The sequence below is a fragment of the Felis catus genome, chromosome A2, assembly GCF_018350175.1.
Source record: "Felis catus isolate Fca126 chromosome A2, F.catus_Fca126_mat1.0, whole genome shotgun sequence".
In the NCBI taxonomy this organism is placed as follows: domain Eukaryota; kingdom Metazoa; phylum Chordata; class Mammalia; order Carnivora; family Felidae; genus Felis; species Felis catus.
In genome coordinates this window covers 8,145,074-8,160,501 of record NC_058369.1, presented here as the reverse complement: position 1 = coordinate 8,160,501, position 15,428 = coordinate 8,145,074, and the positions used below count along the sequence as shown (strand labels likewise).

Here is a 15,428-nt window from a genome sequence, read left to right as displayed (position 1 = left end):
AATCCTCTCTCCCCTTAGTGATTCTGATGCCCACCCTAGGCCTGCATCCGGGTCTCCACACCAGTGCGTTAGGGGCCGCAGCCAGGCCCGTGTTAGTATGTGTGGAAGGGGAGCGGGGAACACCTGCCCCCACTCCTGAGGTGTTAAGGAAAGAAAGGATCTTCCCTTGAGAGCATGGTTGTCTCTGGAAGAAGTGAACCCTCTCGCCAAGAGCAGAGCCCCGTGAGGGAGGTGTGAGAGCCGGGGGTGGGAGGGAGGCCTGCTGGGGAGGGGGGGGATGGTGAGCAAGTCCACATCCTCAGCCTGACAACACAAAAGGCCCACACAGCAGCCACTAGAAGCTTCTTCCCTTTATTTTAGTTTATTAATAGGATACAGAGTGCAGGCACTTACAGTGGTCAAACCGAGCGAGGAGCGAGCGAGGTCTGCTCAGTGATGGGCCACCTGGGGCCCACCCCGTGGGGGAGGCCTGGGTAGGGGCCAGGAGCCCCTCAAAGCCTCCCCACTCACTCAGCCCTGAGCCCAAGCCACCCCGGAGACCTGGGGGAGGGGGGGGACCCAGGGAGGAGAGAGTGAGGCCGGCAGGGCTGAGGCTTCCGGACCTGGCAAAGGCACCTCCGGCAGCCGAGGCCGAGGAAGGAATATTTACAACTCAGGCAGGGCGGGCAGCGCTGGGCCTGCTGGGCCTGCTGGGCCTGGCTTGCTGCCGGGAGCTCCCGCTGCTGAGAAGCGGAGATGCTCCTTGGGCCCCAGGAAGGCCTGGGGGATCCAGGCACTCTGGGTGCCTCTATTCTCAGCCTTTCCTGGCCAGAGAAGCCCTGGGCCAGTCCCTCACCCTGGCCCGAGTCCTCATTCGAGATGGCGCCCAGAGTGCGTTCCCTCCTCTGCTACCCCGAGGCTCCATCCCCCAAAGTGCACCACCCCGGCTCCCCCCCTCCCTGCCCGGGGGCTCCAGGGCCCCTTCGGTCAGTGCTGTGTGCAGCAGACGGGGATGGGGGCCAAGGTTAGGGAAGAGTCAGGGGCTGCCCGCAGGGAGCCTGGTCCTGGCACGCGGACGACGGGGCCAGGGGCAGCGGAGGGGCCCAGACCGAAGCTCCTGCACCGCGGGTGTGCGAGGACCCCCTGAGAACACGCCCCCCCTGCAGCCGCAGCCTAGTCGAGCAGGGATGGCTCGGCTGGGCGGATAATGGTGGGCCGGCTGGGCGCAGCAGGGGGTCTTCTGCTGCAAAGAGAATAAAGACAGACGGGGAGGGGGAGGGGGGAGATGGCAGTGAGGCCATAAGTAGGATGAGGGAGAGGAGCCCGCCCCCCCCCCCCCCCCCGCCACATCCCCCCCCCCCCATGGCGCTGCCCAATGCCGGATGCTCTCAAGGATCTAGAGAGCCAGGGAGGAGCTGGCAGTGTGACTGTGTGAGTCCCCCCGACCTGGCACCTCCCGCCCCCCCCCCAACCCCCCGTTCTTCATGGGAGAAGTGAGGACAGAGCCTGGCCTGCAAGGCGGGGAGAGGCAGGGCAGAGGTGTGAAACGGCTCACAGCGCATGTCCTCAAGTAAGAAAATGGTCAAAACCAGGAGAAGGGGCCCCGCGTGAGGAGTCCCATCCTGCGTCGCGGGCCACCTGCTCAGGCAGGGGACAGGCCTGGGAGCTCTGGAGTCACCTTGACTCTCCACCACCACTCAGTGACTTTGGGGAAAGTGACTTGGTCTCTCTGGGCCTTAGTTTTCACACCAGCCAAATGGGGATGATGACTCCATTCCCCACAGGGCGCGGGGAGAGCTTAGGGCAGGGTGTCAGATTCCAGGAGAGGCCCCAGGGTACAGGCCGGGGGCTCTAGTGGCAGGCAGTGAGGGGGGTCCAGCCTTACCTGGGCACTCCAGGGGGGATGCCGGGTGGAATCCGAGCCGGCCTAGACGGGATCTGAGGCGGGGCCGAGAAGGGGTCATTGTTGGCAAACACGCTCTGGGGTCCAGGCCTGGACGGGATGGGGGGTGCGGCAAAGGAGGCTGCCGGCATGGGAATCAGGGGGGGGCCCGGGGTCGGGCCTCTCACTGCCGGGGGCCGGCCTGGGGGATGCACGCTGGATATGGGTCGGCGCTGTGGAGTGGGGCTGTGGAGAAAGGAGAGGGTGTGAGCTGGGGGTGGGGGTGGGGCGCGCCAGCCTGGCCAGTGTGGCTGTAGAGGGCTGAGGGGGAGGGAGTGGCACAGGCAGGCACCAGCTCCCGCCCAGGGACATGCAGGGGGGCGAGGACCTGTTCCCTCCATCCATCCGCCACCACCTGCTTGGCAATGGCTGTGCCCCCACCGAAAACTTGAGCCAGGGCCCACCTGCACCCCTCCTCAGCCGCCAGGGCCTCCCGCTTCCCTCTGACCTCACTCCTACGGCCCTCTGCCCCCCACCGGCCCTGCTCGGGCCTCCCGCCTGCTTCACCTCCTCCAATCCACCCTCCTTAGCCACAGATCCCTCCAGAGCCCAGCCCTGACTGCAAGTCCAAATGCCTCCAGAGGCTGCAGGGCCTACAGGCCCCTGCCCTGGGCGCCCCACAGGCTGCCCCGTTCCCCAGGTTGGGTGCCCTCTCCCTAAGTAACCCATGGCTCCCTGAAGTCTCAGTAGGGCTGGCACCTTCTAGATTTCCCTGAGTGACCCTCTCCTCCTGCCACCTGCCCCCGTCACCGGTCAGGTATCCCTGTCTGATGGTCTGCATTGCCCATGCCAGGGTCTCATCTCCATCCAACAGCTCTGGGGCGGCTGAGGGGGAAGGGGACGTGCCAGCTAAGGTTCCCAGCGGCTCCCGCAGACCGTCCCCAACCCGCCACTCTCGTCTGTGCTCCAGGAGGATGGCCCCGTGGCCACCACGGCCCGGGCCTCTTGCCCTCTCTGGCTTCCACTTGGGCTCACCACGTGGGAAGCACCAGGAGACACGTGGGCCTTTAACCCAACCCTTCTCTTCGTCGCTTCAGGCCCACGCAGGGTAGCCGCTCCCACCGTGGCCAGCCCTGGGGGCCCCTCCACCCTGCCCACCCCGTGGGCTATGCCCCGATGGGACACACGGGAGGAACTGGGAGCCTGCAGGCAGCATCCTCCGCCGACTGCGGGTGACCGGGCCTTACGGACCTGTGGCTGCTGGAGCTCTGGATCCAGGTGTCATCGACGGGCGGGGGCACGGGCGTGGACACGGTGCTGGTGCTGATGTCCCCGATGATGTTGAGGGCCTCCTTGAGCGCATGGTACATGCGCAGCATGTCGTCCCGCCTCTGGGCCTGGTCGGCCGACTCCTCCATGAGGCTGCTCTGGTCCGCCGAGGAGTACAGGTAGGCCAGCAGCTCGTGGTGGATGAAGGCCTTCGTCTGGGGACAAGGGGTGGAGAGGTCAGGGCTTCCACCACGCCCGCCTGTGCCGCTGGCTGGGAGGGCGGCCGCCACACCCCGCAGGCTTTCCTGTCTTTAACTTTACTGCGGGACGAGCCAGAGGTTTACAACCTGGGGTGGTGCAGGGGGGGTCTACCCAAGTGTCTGCCGTGTCTCTCGGGGCCACCTTCCAGTATTCTTCCGGCCCATCTCACCAGACGCTGATGATTAAACCTACCCCGAGGACCCTGCCTCTCGCATCGCCATCTCTCCTCCCATCCGTTATCTGCAAACTGGCGTCTGTTAAAAAACTGCTAGCTCCCTCTCTTAAAAAAAGAAATGTTTAAAAGGGGCATCTGGGTGGCTCAGTTGGTTGAGTGTCCGACTCTTGATTTCGGCCCCGGTCATGAGGCCAGGGTCCCCGAGTCAGGCTTGTCTTGCTGAGCGTGCAGGCTGCTTAAGAGTTGCTCCCTCCCCCACCCCACCCCCCTCCCCGGCTGCCTCTGCCCCTCCCCCACTAGCACACGCTGGCTCTAAAATAAAAAAAAATAGGGGCGCCTGGGTGGCTCAGTCGGTTAAGCGTCCGACTTCAGCCAGGTCACGATCTCGCGGTCCATGAGTTTGAGCCCCGCGTCGGGCTCTGGGCTGATGGCTCAGAACCTGGAGCATGTTTCAGATTCTGTGTCTCCCTCTCTCTCTGACCCTCCCCCGTTCATGCTCTGTCTCTCTCTGTCTCAAAAATAAATAAACGTTAAAAAAAAATTTTTTTTAATAAAAAAAATAAATAAACAACAGCAGTACTAGTTTCTGTTCATTGTATACTTTGTTCCTTCCAAAACCTGCTACAGGATACAGGAGTTTCTCAGTTACTTTTACTGCATTTCTAGGTACGTGTGTTCACGTGTACATGAGCTTCTACAAATAGGGACAGGTTTCCCTCTTCCTTTTCAGTGTTCACACCTCTACGCAATTTTTCTAATCTGACTACACTGGTTAATGACGCTACAAAAAAGTTTTAAACACAAGTGGAAATAGCCAACTTGTTCTTGACTTTCGAGGGAATGCCTCCTGAGCCCCCCCATTAAGGTCAAGAGTGGCTTTGGGGCGCCTGAGTGGCCAGTGGGTTGAGTGTCTGACTTCAGCTCAGGTCGTGATCCCACAATTCGTGACTTTGAGCCCCGCGTCGGGCTCTGTGCTGACAGCTCAGAGCCTGGAGCCTGCTTTGGATTCTGTGCCTCCCTCTCTCTGTCCCTCCCCCTCTCAAAAATAAACATTAAAAAAAAAAAAAATTAAAAAAAAAAAAAAGTGACTTTGAGACTGAAACACAGATTCCTAACAGAAGACTCCTACAGTTGTCTTTTTCAGAATGGATGTTGAATTTTCCCAAACGGACTTTCAGCATCTCCAAAAATGACCAGGCTTGACAGTTTATTTCTGCTCCCCTTTTATACACATGGAGCCTTCCTGTATATTCTGTTACGCTCCACAGTTCTTTTTCTACATTACAAATGAGTTATTATCAACTGGACATCCTCTTCTCTCTTTATTTTTGCTTTAGACCCTGTTACATTTCGAGCTTTCACAGGCACAACATAAACCCAAAGCTGGCCTACGGAGCTTCTTGGGTGCCCAGCTGAGCGGGAGGCCTGATATATGAACCCCCTGCACCCTCCCAGCAACCGAGAGCGGGAGACATTAGTACAAGTGCATTTCACCAGAGAGAGGCCCAGAGCCCCGTGAGTCTCGGGAGCCCGGGGGTAGGCAGTGCCCTCCAGTGAAGGTGGGCTGGGCCACAGGCCATCAGGAGGCCACAGCTGGGGACAGACTCAGTCTGGGCTTTAATCCCACCTCCCACTCTTCTGAGTGACTCAGGGCAGCTTCCTTGACCTTGCTGGGGCCTCCTTTTCCTGTCTAGAAAATGGGAGATGATCACAGTTCTTCTCCTAGGGTTCGTACAAGATTGAAACACTTCAGAGAAAGTATATACGTGTGGCATTTGTTTCAATTACCCAAGGAAAAGGGAGTGAGCTCCACGTGGCTTGTACCTTCTAATCTCCCGAGAGAGGCTGGGAACCCTGATTCTGACGTTTAGAAGGTCGTGACTCACTCTAATGTTAAATGTCATACAAAGGGCGTCCGGGCCCAATCCGGCCGTGGCTGCCCTGGCCTCCTCCCCGGTGGTGGGCGGGCCCTGGCGGGGCCGGGCACTCACGTTGTTGATCATGAGGTGCATGATGGTCTTTGGCATGAGGTCACGGATGGACTTGTTGATGATGGCCACATAGGAGTCCACCAGGTTGCGAATGGTCTCCACCTGGCGCTCCAGCTGCGGGTCCATGGAGAAGGTGTTCTCCTGGACCCCGTCCTCATTCTCTGCCTGTGCGGGGAGAGGGCAGGCGGTGAGGGGGGGACTGTGGCCTGAGGCGAGCGTGGGGAGCCCCCCTTCTCTGTGAATGGCTTGCCTTGTCCTGCCCAAAACCGGCTTTCTGGGGATGTCCCCTGATGGCCGTGTTGGCTTCAAGTGGCCCTGCCCGCCCCTGGCCTGAGCTGCCTGGACCTGGGGTGACCATGCCCCAAGGTGGTGGGACCCCTCACGTGGGGACTGGAACATGTTAATTTGGGGGCCGAGGGCAGCCACGTTCACTCTTCCTCAAGGACAGGAGGAGGAGAGGGAACAAAACAGATGGGGTCCCAGGCCACGTATATCCCTGTCCTTGTCTTTACTTGGAGAGCCTTCTGGACCCTGACCACAAAACCCTCTCCCCTTTTCTCCTTTGTTTGCTCACGACAGTATGGGCTATGATCCTAGAAATGACCCATCCAGGGTCAGCACAGCCCGACGTGTGCCGGCCGGGCAGGGCGGTTCCTTACCTGGTCCTTCTCGGGGTAGACCCCAGCTCGGAGGAACGAGGCCTTCCAGCTGTCCACGTCCTCCTGGGAGTCACAGGCCAGCTCGATCTGCCGCAGGTCCTTGTAGACGTTCCTGCAGCAAGAGGGAGGAAGAGGAGGCATGTGGTTCGACCCTGCCCGTGGGGCTAACAGGTGCAGGGAGCTGTAGCGTGGGCTCTGGGGTCCGAATGACGGGGATTCACACTTGACCCGGGCACTCACAACTGGAGCCCCGGGATGGCAGTGGCACCTGCAGCCGGTCGGGCTGAGAGAAGCCCCCAGTTAGTGCCTACAGCATCTAAAACCCTGCCAAGTGCAGCGCACATGCTCGGTGATGTCTGCATCTAGTGGCATCCGTGGGGTTTTGTTTTTGTGGGTTCGGGTGACTCCTCTCCTCTCCCCTCTTCCATGCCCTCCTGTGGGGGCCAAAGGCTGCCCAAGACACTCTCAGAAGTGGGCAGGTGTCCCCTAACACCCCTGCCTGGGGAAGCTCCCATCAAGGTTTCTCAGGGAGGCTACAGCAAAGTTGTTCAAAAGAACATTCCGCGACGGCAGAACCTGTGTCGTCAGGTGCGGTAGCAAGGAGCCGTAGGTGGGTTCTTTGTGAGCACCGGGAACGGGGCCAGGGTGACTAAGGAAGTGAATTTCAACTTCATTTTATTTCAGTCAGTTAACATTTAAATAGCTAAATTTGGGCCAGTGGCTACTGCACTGGATACTGAAGGTCTAGAATGTGCCCCGATTCCTGGGGGGGCTGGGCTGGTGGGGGGAGGGATGTGGAGGGTTGGGGCTCCCAGCTGAGCATGTGCAAAGCAGGACAACTGTGGGTATGTGAGCAGAGGCGGCAAGAGCCACAAGGCTGGAGGAGAGACGGATGGACAGTGTTCTGCAGGCTGGGATCTGAGCCACACACGTGCTCTCCTGTCCCACAGGGCAGCGGTGGCCGAGACGGCCAAGCTGGCCCACCGCTTCGGCGTGAGATCCGAGTCTGAGGTTACTCATGGCCCGTGACGGAGCTACGGCCAACTAGCAGTCAGTGCGTGGCTGCCCTGAGACTTCTGGAAGGAGTCTCAGAGAGTGGGAGGCGGGCCTTCGTTGGGAAGGCTCTTCCTCTTCTGTTGCACTGCCTGGAATATCATGGTGGCTGGACCTCGGGCAGCCATCTTGGAAGAGGAGGAGGAAGGCTCAGGAATAAGGATGGACCTGGATGCCTTTGGAGCTGCCCCACCTGCCCCAGATGGGAACGTCATAAGAAACAATAGCAACTTCTATCTTGTTTCCGTGACTATTATTCTGGGGTTCCTGAGCTCACTCGTAAGTGATACATTAGGTACCATCTTCACAGGGGATCACGGGCCCAGGGAGGCGGGCCAGCTGCCCACTGTGCAGCAAGGAAGCGCTTCCTGGCAGGCCTGCCCCACAACAAAGCCCAGGTTCAGCCACGCCAAAGCGGGTCCCAGAGCTTCAGGCCATTCTGTGACAAAGCAGGTAGAGCTACTCCTACACAGAACGTGACGCTGGCTCCAACCCATGGGAGCGATGGGCAGTGAGGGAGGTGGTTCCGGGGCAGCGGGGAGGATGTCGATGTCTGTTGGTCCATTGTGAAGAACCTCCAGGCCTTGGCTGAAAGCCACTGCGACTTAGGTGCTCCCTGGCTCCTGGATGAGGACGCACCAGAGTCCCGCGTCCACACTCTGCCCTTCCCCCTGCTCTCGGATCCCCTGCCAGCTGGACCTCTTCCCAAGCTGAGAAAAACATCTTTATTTTTGCTGAAGTCTCCCCCCAGTGCCCGGCGGGGTGGGTTTTCCGAGGACCTCCTCGGCCTTTCTCTTCTATCTACACGCACCTGAGGGTCTCACGCCCATCTATGACTTTGAACGTGGCCATGCATTAACAACTCCCCAATTCACACCCCGCCTGGAGCTCATTCCCCAACACCAGACTCTTGGATGTGCACGGCTGCCTCCCTGATTCCCCACGTGGTGTCTCAGAGGCCTCTCTCCCTCAGCATGGCCCCAACCCAGCCCCTGATGGTCCCCAAGTCTACCCTGACTCTGCCTTCCCCAGCTGATGGCAGCTCGGTCCCTCCGTGAGTTCAGGGTCACCAGAAAATGCCTTCCTCTCTTGCACCCACATCCACCAGGGCTTTGGTGAGCTCTGACTCTCAGCATCAGCATCGGCTGCCTCCCCCTCACGTCCTCAGCCCCACCCCAGCCCAGCCCCCACAGCCTCCCACCTGGACCAGTGCTATGCAACCCATCCTAGTTTCCCCACTCCTGCCCTACCCCGCCACAGCCACCAGGGGGCGCCTGTGAGCACCTGAGCAGGGGCCAGTCCCTCCTCCGCTCAGAACCTCGGCCATCACTTCATCAGGTCTCTGCCCAGATAGGACTTTCCTGACCACACACTGGAAGCACCCACGGCGGTTTTCTGTTTCTCACTTGATTCCCTTTCTAATTTTTTTTTTAATGTTTAATTTTGAGACAGAGAGAGACAGAGTGCTAGTGGGGGGGAGGAGCAGGGTGGGGGGGGGGGAGGGAACACAGAATCCGAAAGAGGCTCCAGGCTCCGAGCTGTCAGCACAGAGCCCGACGCGGGGCTTGAACCCACGAACCGTGAGATCATGACCTGAGCCGAAGTCGGCCGCTTAACCGACTGAGCCCCCCAGGCGCCCCTCACTCGATTCCCTTTCTGGAACATGAGACCCCAGGGCAGGGACTTTACACAGAAGACGCTCAGTGGGTACTGCTGACTGGATGGGGACGGCCACCCTCGCCCAGTGGGCCCTCACCTCTGCTCCGTGTTGAAGATGGCGAAGACGTGCTTGTTGGACATGAAGCCTTTCTCCACGTCGCGGATTTTCAGGTTGTCCAGAGGCAGCATGTACTTCTTCTCCTTCTCCTGAGGGTGGAAAGGGGAGGGGTCACCCCGGACTGGACCCCACCTCGAGGGCCACCTGCCACAGCCTCTCATGCTGGTGGCTTTATTCGGATTAACTCACCTGCCTCGGCCCCCGCCTCTCCCTTGTCCACTTTGCCCCAGCCATGCTGGCCCCCTCGACGCTCCCTCAAGGTGCCAGGTGGGCTCGTGTCACCCCAGGGCCTTTGCTGGAATGTTCCTCCTCCCAATGCCCGCGTGGCTCCCTCCTTGCCTCCTTCAGGTTTTTGTGCGGAGGGGACCCTCTCGGAGAGGCCTGCCCCGACCCCACCCCACACGTTCGCAGGCACTGTCTCCCTTGCCTTCTCCGTCCTCCTTCTCCCCTTGGTACTTCCTCTCGCGTAACACAACACCTTATCCTGCTCACTGACCTAGGCTATTCTCTGTCACCCACCTCATTCGTCAGTTCCTCAAGGGCAGGGACTCCTGTCTGGTTCACTACCACACCTACGACCACTCTATCTTCACAATGAGCCTGTAACTGAATTACTGCTATGATCCCATCTTACAGAGAGGCAGACTGAGACAAAGAGGGGGCAGGCAACGATTCAGGGGTAGGGCTGGGATTTAAAACTAGTCAGCTTCAGATGATCCTGGAGCTGGAAAGTGAGCCCCCTTGAGGTGATGCCTGAGCTCCAAAGCCACGGAAGTGTCACTCGCTTCCCAAGGGCAGCCCTGATCAGGAAGTGCCCCACGGAGTACAGGCACAGCAGTCCTGGCGGCTGCTGGGGAAGCAGCTGAGAGGATGCGGCCCTCAGCCAGGGGCACAGGCCTGGCGAGTCACGGAAGCCAACATTCACCCACCGATGGAGGCTAAGGACCTACTGTACCCCCAGCCTGAGGCTGGGCCCCTGTGGGTGCATCATCTTAGACCTCCCTGCGGCCCAGGCCTTAGCAGTTCAGATGGGCTCTGCCCCTCCCCGGCCACGGACCCTTGGGCAAAGCACTCCCTCTCTATGCCTCAGTTTCCTCATCTGTCAAAGGCAGACAGGAGTCCTGCCCTCCCTGTGCAAGGTGAGGATTAAGTCGAGCCCAGGAGACACTAGGGTTTTCTTCTGTGTGTTTGTCCCTCAGTCTTATGGCTCTAGGGTCAGGTCCCAGGACTCTGGCAAAGGAGGAAGCCAGGCAGAGTGCTCCTTCCGGCCGAGCTGAGTGAGGAGCAGAAGAGGGGCCTGGCGGCCACCGAGGTGCGGACCCCCCGTTCATGCTGCAGAGGGGGGTCTGAGGAAGGAGACGGCACAGAAAGGCTCCGGCTAAGTCCCAGGGCCCTCCAACCTTCCGGAGAAGAGTCTCGGGGGCTTTAGAAGGGGCCGGGATGGGGGTTCCCTGCTCAGAAGACTGTGGAAGGGCCTCTGCTGCCCCCGCCCTGTCGTGTCAGGAGGCAGGAAGCTTCCAGTCGGCTGGCCAGGCCAAGTAACTGAGTCACAGTCCTTCTGGGCCCCGAGCGAGACGCCACATCTGGAACTGTTTATAGTGTGATTCCGCCCAGAGCGCGGCAGCTGCCTTCCTGATGCTGTTGACACGCACGCACAGAACACAAACACACAGAGACGCAGTGGCGTGTGCGCACCCCGCCCCCACCCGCCCCCCAAAGAGCCCTCTGCCTGCACACAGAGGCCGCGGACCCAAACCCTCCCTCCCGCCCACGCCCACCCGCTCCCCAGCCCCCTCCTTAGGATTTCCTGCAAACCCACAACTTTCTCCAGATGCGAGCCGGCCCCAGCCGTGCCACGTCAGACGAGAGAAGCGCATCGGCGCAGGCACCGGCCTCCCCGCCCGCTCCAAGGGGCCGGGGCACAGTGGCCCTCCTTGTCCCCCCTCCCCCCCGCCAGGGGGCCTGCAGGACGGACAGCCGGCCCCGCCCACCCAGTGTTCAGACTACCTGTTCAGGGGGTTCTGAATGTGTACAGTAGTCTGCACATTGGTTAGGCTGGGCTCGGGCAAGCGGCGCGTCGGGACGGGCACCCCCGAACTTCCGCCCCCTCCGCAGCGAGGCGGACCCGGAGGTGAGTGTCATCGCCCACCGCCCTGCTCTCCACCGGGATGGAGAGACGTACACAGAAGCCTGGGGAGTCAAGAAGGGCCTGGGTGGGAGACGAGGTGCCAGGGAAAAGCAGAGGGAGCCGCCGCCAGCCGCGGGGGAAGGGGCTCTGGCTGAACGGTCCCCCTAGTCCCACCCCACTCTGTAACTGCTTCCTCTTGGGTTATTTTTTTAAAATAAAGAAATACGGTTCGCCTCTCTGAGAAGGACCCTGAGCTGGGGGGGGGGCGGGGGGGGGCGGCTGCCACGTGTGGGGTTCCGAGGGTCCCGCCCCTCCCGACCTCAGACTGCTTTGTGTCTGCGGCGCACACAGGGCCCCTTTCACGGGCCTGACGGTTCTCGTTACCGCCGGCGGGCGATCCACCCTCCTCCCGTCCCGAAGCCTCCCCTGCCCTGGGTCTGGGCCCGCAGGAAGGTCCGGGGCTGCTGCTTTCAACCCCCACATGAGGGGAAAACGAGGGACCCCTTCTCCACTAAAGAAAAGGAACTCTTAAAACCGGACTTGCAGTGAACGGCCAGGAGGGGGTTCGGGCCCCAAGTCCCCCTACCACTGCCCAAGGCCATCACAAAGCCTGGCACTCCCACCCTGGGCGGAGATGCCCGGGCCCAAGGTGGAGACCGGCCCTCAGCTGGCCTGGTGAAAGCCTCAGCAGACCGGCTTTCAGACTGTGGGGGCGGAAGGAGGGAGAAAATGCAAAAGCGTCATCCCCACCCCCTCACCCCGGCCATTTTGAGAAGCTGATCTGGCCACGAGGGTTCCTTAAGAAACGCCTGACCTCACCCTCCCTCCACATCCCAATCCCGAGAGGCTCTGTGGTCGTGGCCACGCCCTCTCCCGGCTTAGAAACAGCCACCAGACAGGGTCCTTCAGGGGGCGCGGGGTTCCCGATGCTCTTGGAAGGTTCCAGAATGAGTGGGAACAATGACATTTCACCCCTAGACACCCTCCCTCGGAGGAACCATGTCCAGCCCGGGCCACAAGAGAGTGGTCCAGGCCAGGGCTGAGGTGTCTCTCAGGACAGGGAGCACACGCCCTATACCCCCAACACAGGGACCCTTCCCCACTCTGTGACACAGGGCGAGTCACTGCTTGGAGCCCGATTCCTTAAGAACAAACGGAGCATAAGGATTTTCTGAGGAAATTGTGGCCACGGTGGGCTCCCCAAGCCAGTGAGCCTGGCACAGGGCAGGGACTTGACAAACAAGAGCTGTGCCGTCCCAGGTGACTAGGACACACGGTGGCCATGTGACCGGATGGTCAGGGGCACGAGCAGAGCAATGCAGGTACTTTCCTCCGCAGGCCCTTCTTCTCCAGGCTGCTACAGATCATACTGGGATGGGCAGGGGGGATATGGGACCACGGCAGGGGAGTCACACGTTAAGGTGGCAAAATGGGGAAGGCGGAGCTCGGGCTCCGGACAGCCTCCCGGCACAGGCCTGCCAAGCTCCCCAGGACACGGGCAAGAAACAGACTGCCGTCTCCATTAGTGCCTTCGTTTGGGCCTCTGTCACAGACGCCTAACGCCGCCCTGGCCAACAGGGAGGGCTGGTGGGCCTTTCATGGGGCAACCCAGGAAAATGAAAGCAACACAGTGTCCCCCACTGGTGACCCTCAGAAGCCGATCGATCCCGCCCACGACAGAGCAGCAACAGGCAGTCACACTGGAGCAGCGCCATTCCCGGGCCACTAGGCCGTAGCCACGTTGTTCAGAGAACTAAGCAAAGACGTGGGCCGCTCGGGCCGGGAGGACAGGCCAGTGCCGAGGCGGAGAAGGGACCCAGACGGCAGTGCTGCCCGAGAGGGGGCCCGCTGGGCTGGGGGCGCAATGGCTCACAGGGCTTGCCTGCGGGTTCCCGGAGACCACGGTACAAGGCAGCACACAGCCCTGGGGTTTGCGTTCCTGGTGCCATTCCCAGAGGCCTCCCCAGGCCCTTTGGATCAGGACAAGTACATAGGGAATGTTCTAGACCGACGCTAATAGCTAAGCACGTCACAGGGGCCATTCTACCCCACTTCATTAGACAGGGAAACGAGGCGCCTGGCTGAGCCCCTTGTAGACATTGGACCCCCAGCACCTCAGCAACCTGGCCGGGCCCCCTCTGAGAGCCAGGGATGCCTCCCTGTGACTCTGGAAGCTGGGGTCGGTTTCTAGCCTGCCAAGGGCTCCCCTCTCCATCTCCCTTTCCTCCTGAAGTGGAGCTGCTATCAGGCTGGACCCCTAGAGGGTCACGTGGGGCTGGGATATGCAACCTGTTGCCTAGTATGCACCCCCCCCCCAGCCCCACCCCAGTCCTGGCCATTACCATCCTCAGGGAGGAGCTTGGGGAGCCTTCCTCGAATGAAGGAGCAAGCATCCGCCCACTCTAGTCCCGCCGCCCCACCCACCCACCCCCAGCCACTCACCTCCTCATCCTTGTACCAGGACAGAGACTCGGCCGTCAGCACAAACCAGTACTCCTTGGAGCCGCCCTTCATCAGACTGATGTTGTTGATGGTCAACCAGCCCCTGCGGATCACCTGGGGGGAGGGTGCTGCTCAGAGGGGGACAACGCCTGCCGCCCAGCCCGGCCCACCCCCGTGCAGGGCCCAGGGCCCTCGTCCTCAGTAAGGAAGACGGACCACATGGCAGAGATGCCTCCAGCCCTAGGCCAGGCAACCCAACTCCACCTTGCCCCCAAGCATTTCCCACCGCAAACCAACACAGGATGCCCAGGCAGACAGACACGGGGCACGCACACTCACTCACAAGGCTCGGGGGTGGGGGTGGAGGGGGGCAGGGAACCGGGTCCCCCGGGAGACCCCCTGCACGCGGGGTCGAGTCAGCACAGGCAAGAAAAGGTGTGCCCGGCTACAAGGGGCCCGGGACAGTTCCCGGGCTTGTATGGGAGTGTGTCACATGGGACGTGACATCGGAGGAATCACACTTGCGGGACCAAGTGCCAGGGACGCCCTCACACCCTCTGGAAGATGGCTGTTGGCGGAAGGCTGGGGGAATTGCCACGAAATGGGAGTGGTTCTTTCTCTCTCTCCTTTTGCGGCTGACCGGCAGAAGCTTAACCCACAGTGTTGACTCTGCTGCCCGCGCCGTTGGTCACCTGCCCAGCTTACTATGGTGGACACTTGGTGTCCTGCTCTGGACGGGGACTGCGGCCAGCCTCTGTCCTGGGGCTCTCTTCCCCACAGGCTCTTTCCAGAGTACAGGAAGAAGGGATGCTTCTGCCCAGAGGGCTGGGGCCAAAGGTTTGAGCTTGGGGCACCCGCCGGGGATCATGCCCCTCGCTGGCCTCAAACCCGGAAGTCCTACTCTTCTCTGACGCGCTGAGGCTCTGGCCTGGAAGATCCCCTGGCCGGGGCTCGTCTGCCTGCAGCTGTCATCTGAGTAGGAGGCAGAGTCCGGCCAGGTCTACACAGAGGACTCATCTGACAGCTATGTGTAGGCAGCCTGAGGGGCCACGGTCCTGTGTTCCCTGGGTCATGGAGGCATGTGTGGGCCAGAGCTACCCATCACTCTGGTCTGGGGACCCCCGGGCAGCGGGAAGCACATGGAGGCACAGGCAGGGCCGCCTGGGGCCCAGGCAGCAACAGACCGGGCCAAGCTATGCGGAGATGCGGCCAAGGACAGCTGGGATGGGCTGGTGTTGAGTCCCCACCTCCCTACCCGCCTCGGGGCGGGGCGGGGGGGGGGGTCGGGGGCGGGATGGGGCTTGAGGGATGACCCTGGGGCTCGCGTGTCTTCCTAAGGGGTAGGTCTCAGGAGGGGCTTTCTCCTCCCACTCTGACCTGCCCCCAGGCCTGTCAAATCTTAACAGGGCCACCTGCTTCCTATGGCTGGAATTAGGCTCTGAGCCTCATGGGCCATGAAGGTGGAGGCGGCCAGAGCACACCCAGGGACCTCTGCACTACACAGAAGCCCTCGCCCAGGCTGGAGACAGCATGGGATGCCACCTGGCGGCCCTTGTTAGGGCTTCCTGGTGATGACGAGACAGCACCTGGAGACCTGTGGCCACCAGGGAGTGAGCAGAGACTTGCTGGCACCCGCCCAACCATGGCCGCCTGGTGGGCAAGGGGGCAGAGACCGCTGGCCCCAGTAAGGTCATGGTATCCTCCCTGGGTGCCCTGGTTTAGCACTGAAAACCTGGAGTCCTGGGAATGCCCCCAGTCCCAGGCAAAGTGGGAGGTCTGGTCACGCTGGGGCGAGGCTGGTCTTCAGACTCC

General features: G+C 61.1%; 1 protein-coding gene and 1 long non-coding RNA gene across 9 annotated transcripts in view; one reads left to right on the top strand and one right to left on the bottom strand.

Annotated features, from left to right (window-relative positions):
- The window catches only part of DNM2 (dynamin 2), a 90,134-nt gene that overhangs the window by 522 nt on the left and 74,184 nt on the right, over positions 1-15,428 (bottom strand). For 5 of the 8 annotated variants that reach the window (XM_023245403.2, XM_023245404.2, XM_023245382.2 and 2 more), the window contains 7 exons: positions 13,617-13,730; positions 9,026-9,135; positions 6,217-6,328; positions 5,558-5,722; positions 3,113-3,345; positions 1,865-2,107; positions 336-1,222 (listed from right to left, as the gene is read on the bottom strand). In XM_023245403.2, coding sequence (XP_023101171.1) covers positions 1,153-1,222; positions 1,865-2,107; positions 3,113-3,345; positions 5,558-5,722; positions 6,217-6,328; positions 9,026-9,135; positions 13,617-13,730 — 1,047 coding nt within the window. In that variant the 3' untranslated portion in view covers positions 336-1,152. Of the gene's footprint in view, positions 1-335; positions 1,223-1,864; positions 2,108-3,112; positions 3,346-5,557; positions 5,723-6,216; positions 6,329-9,025; positions 9,136-13,616; positions 13,731-15,428 lie in introns of those variants that run through there. The other 3 variants (XM_023245392.2, XM_023245398.2, XM_023245405.2) reach the window with 2 other exon arrangements.
- Positions 6,324-7,503, top strand: LOC109494320. Its single transcript, XR_002149086.3, has 2 exons — positions 6,324-6,826; positions 7,167-7,503. It is a non-coding gene; the product is annotated as an uncharacterized LOC109494320 (long non-coding RNA).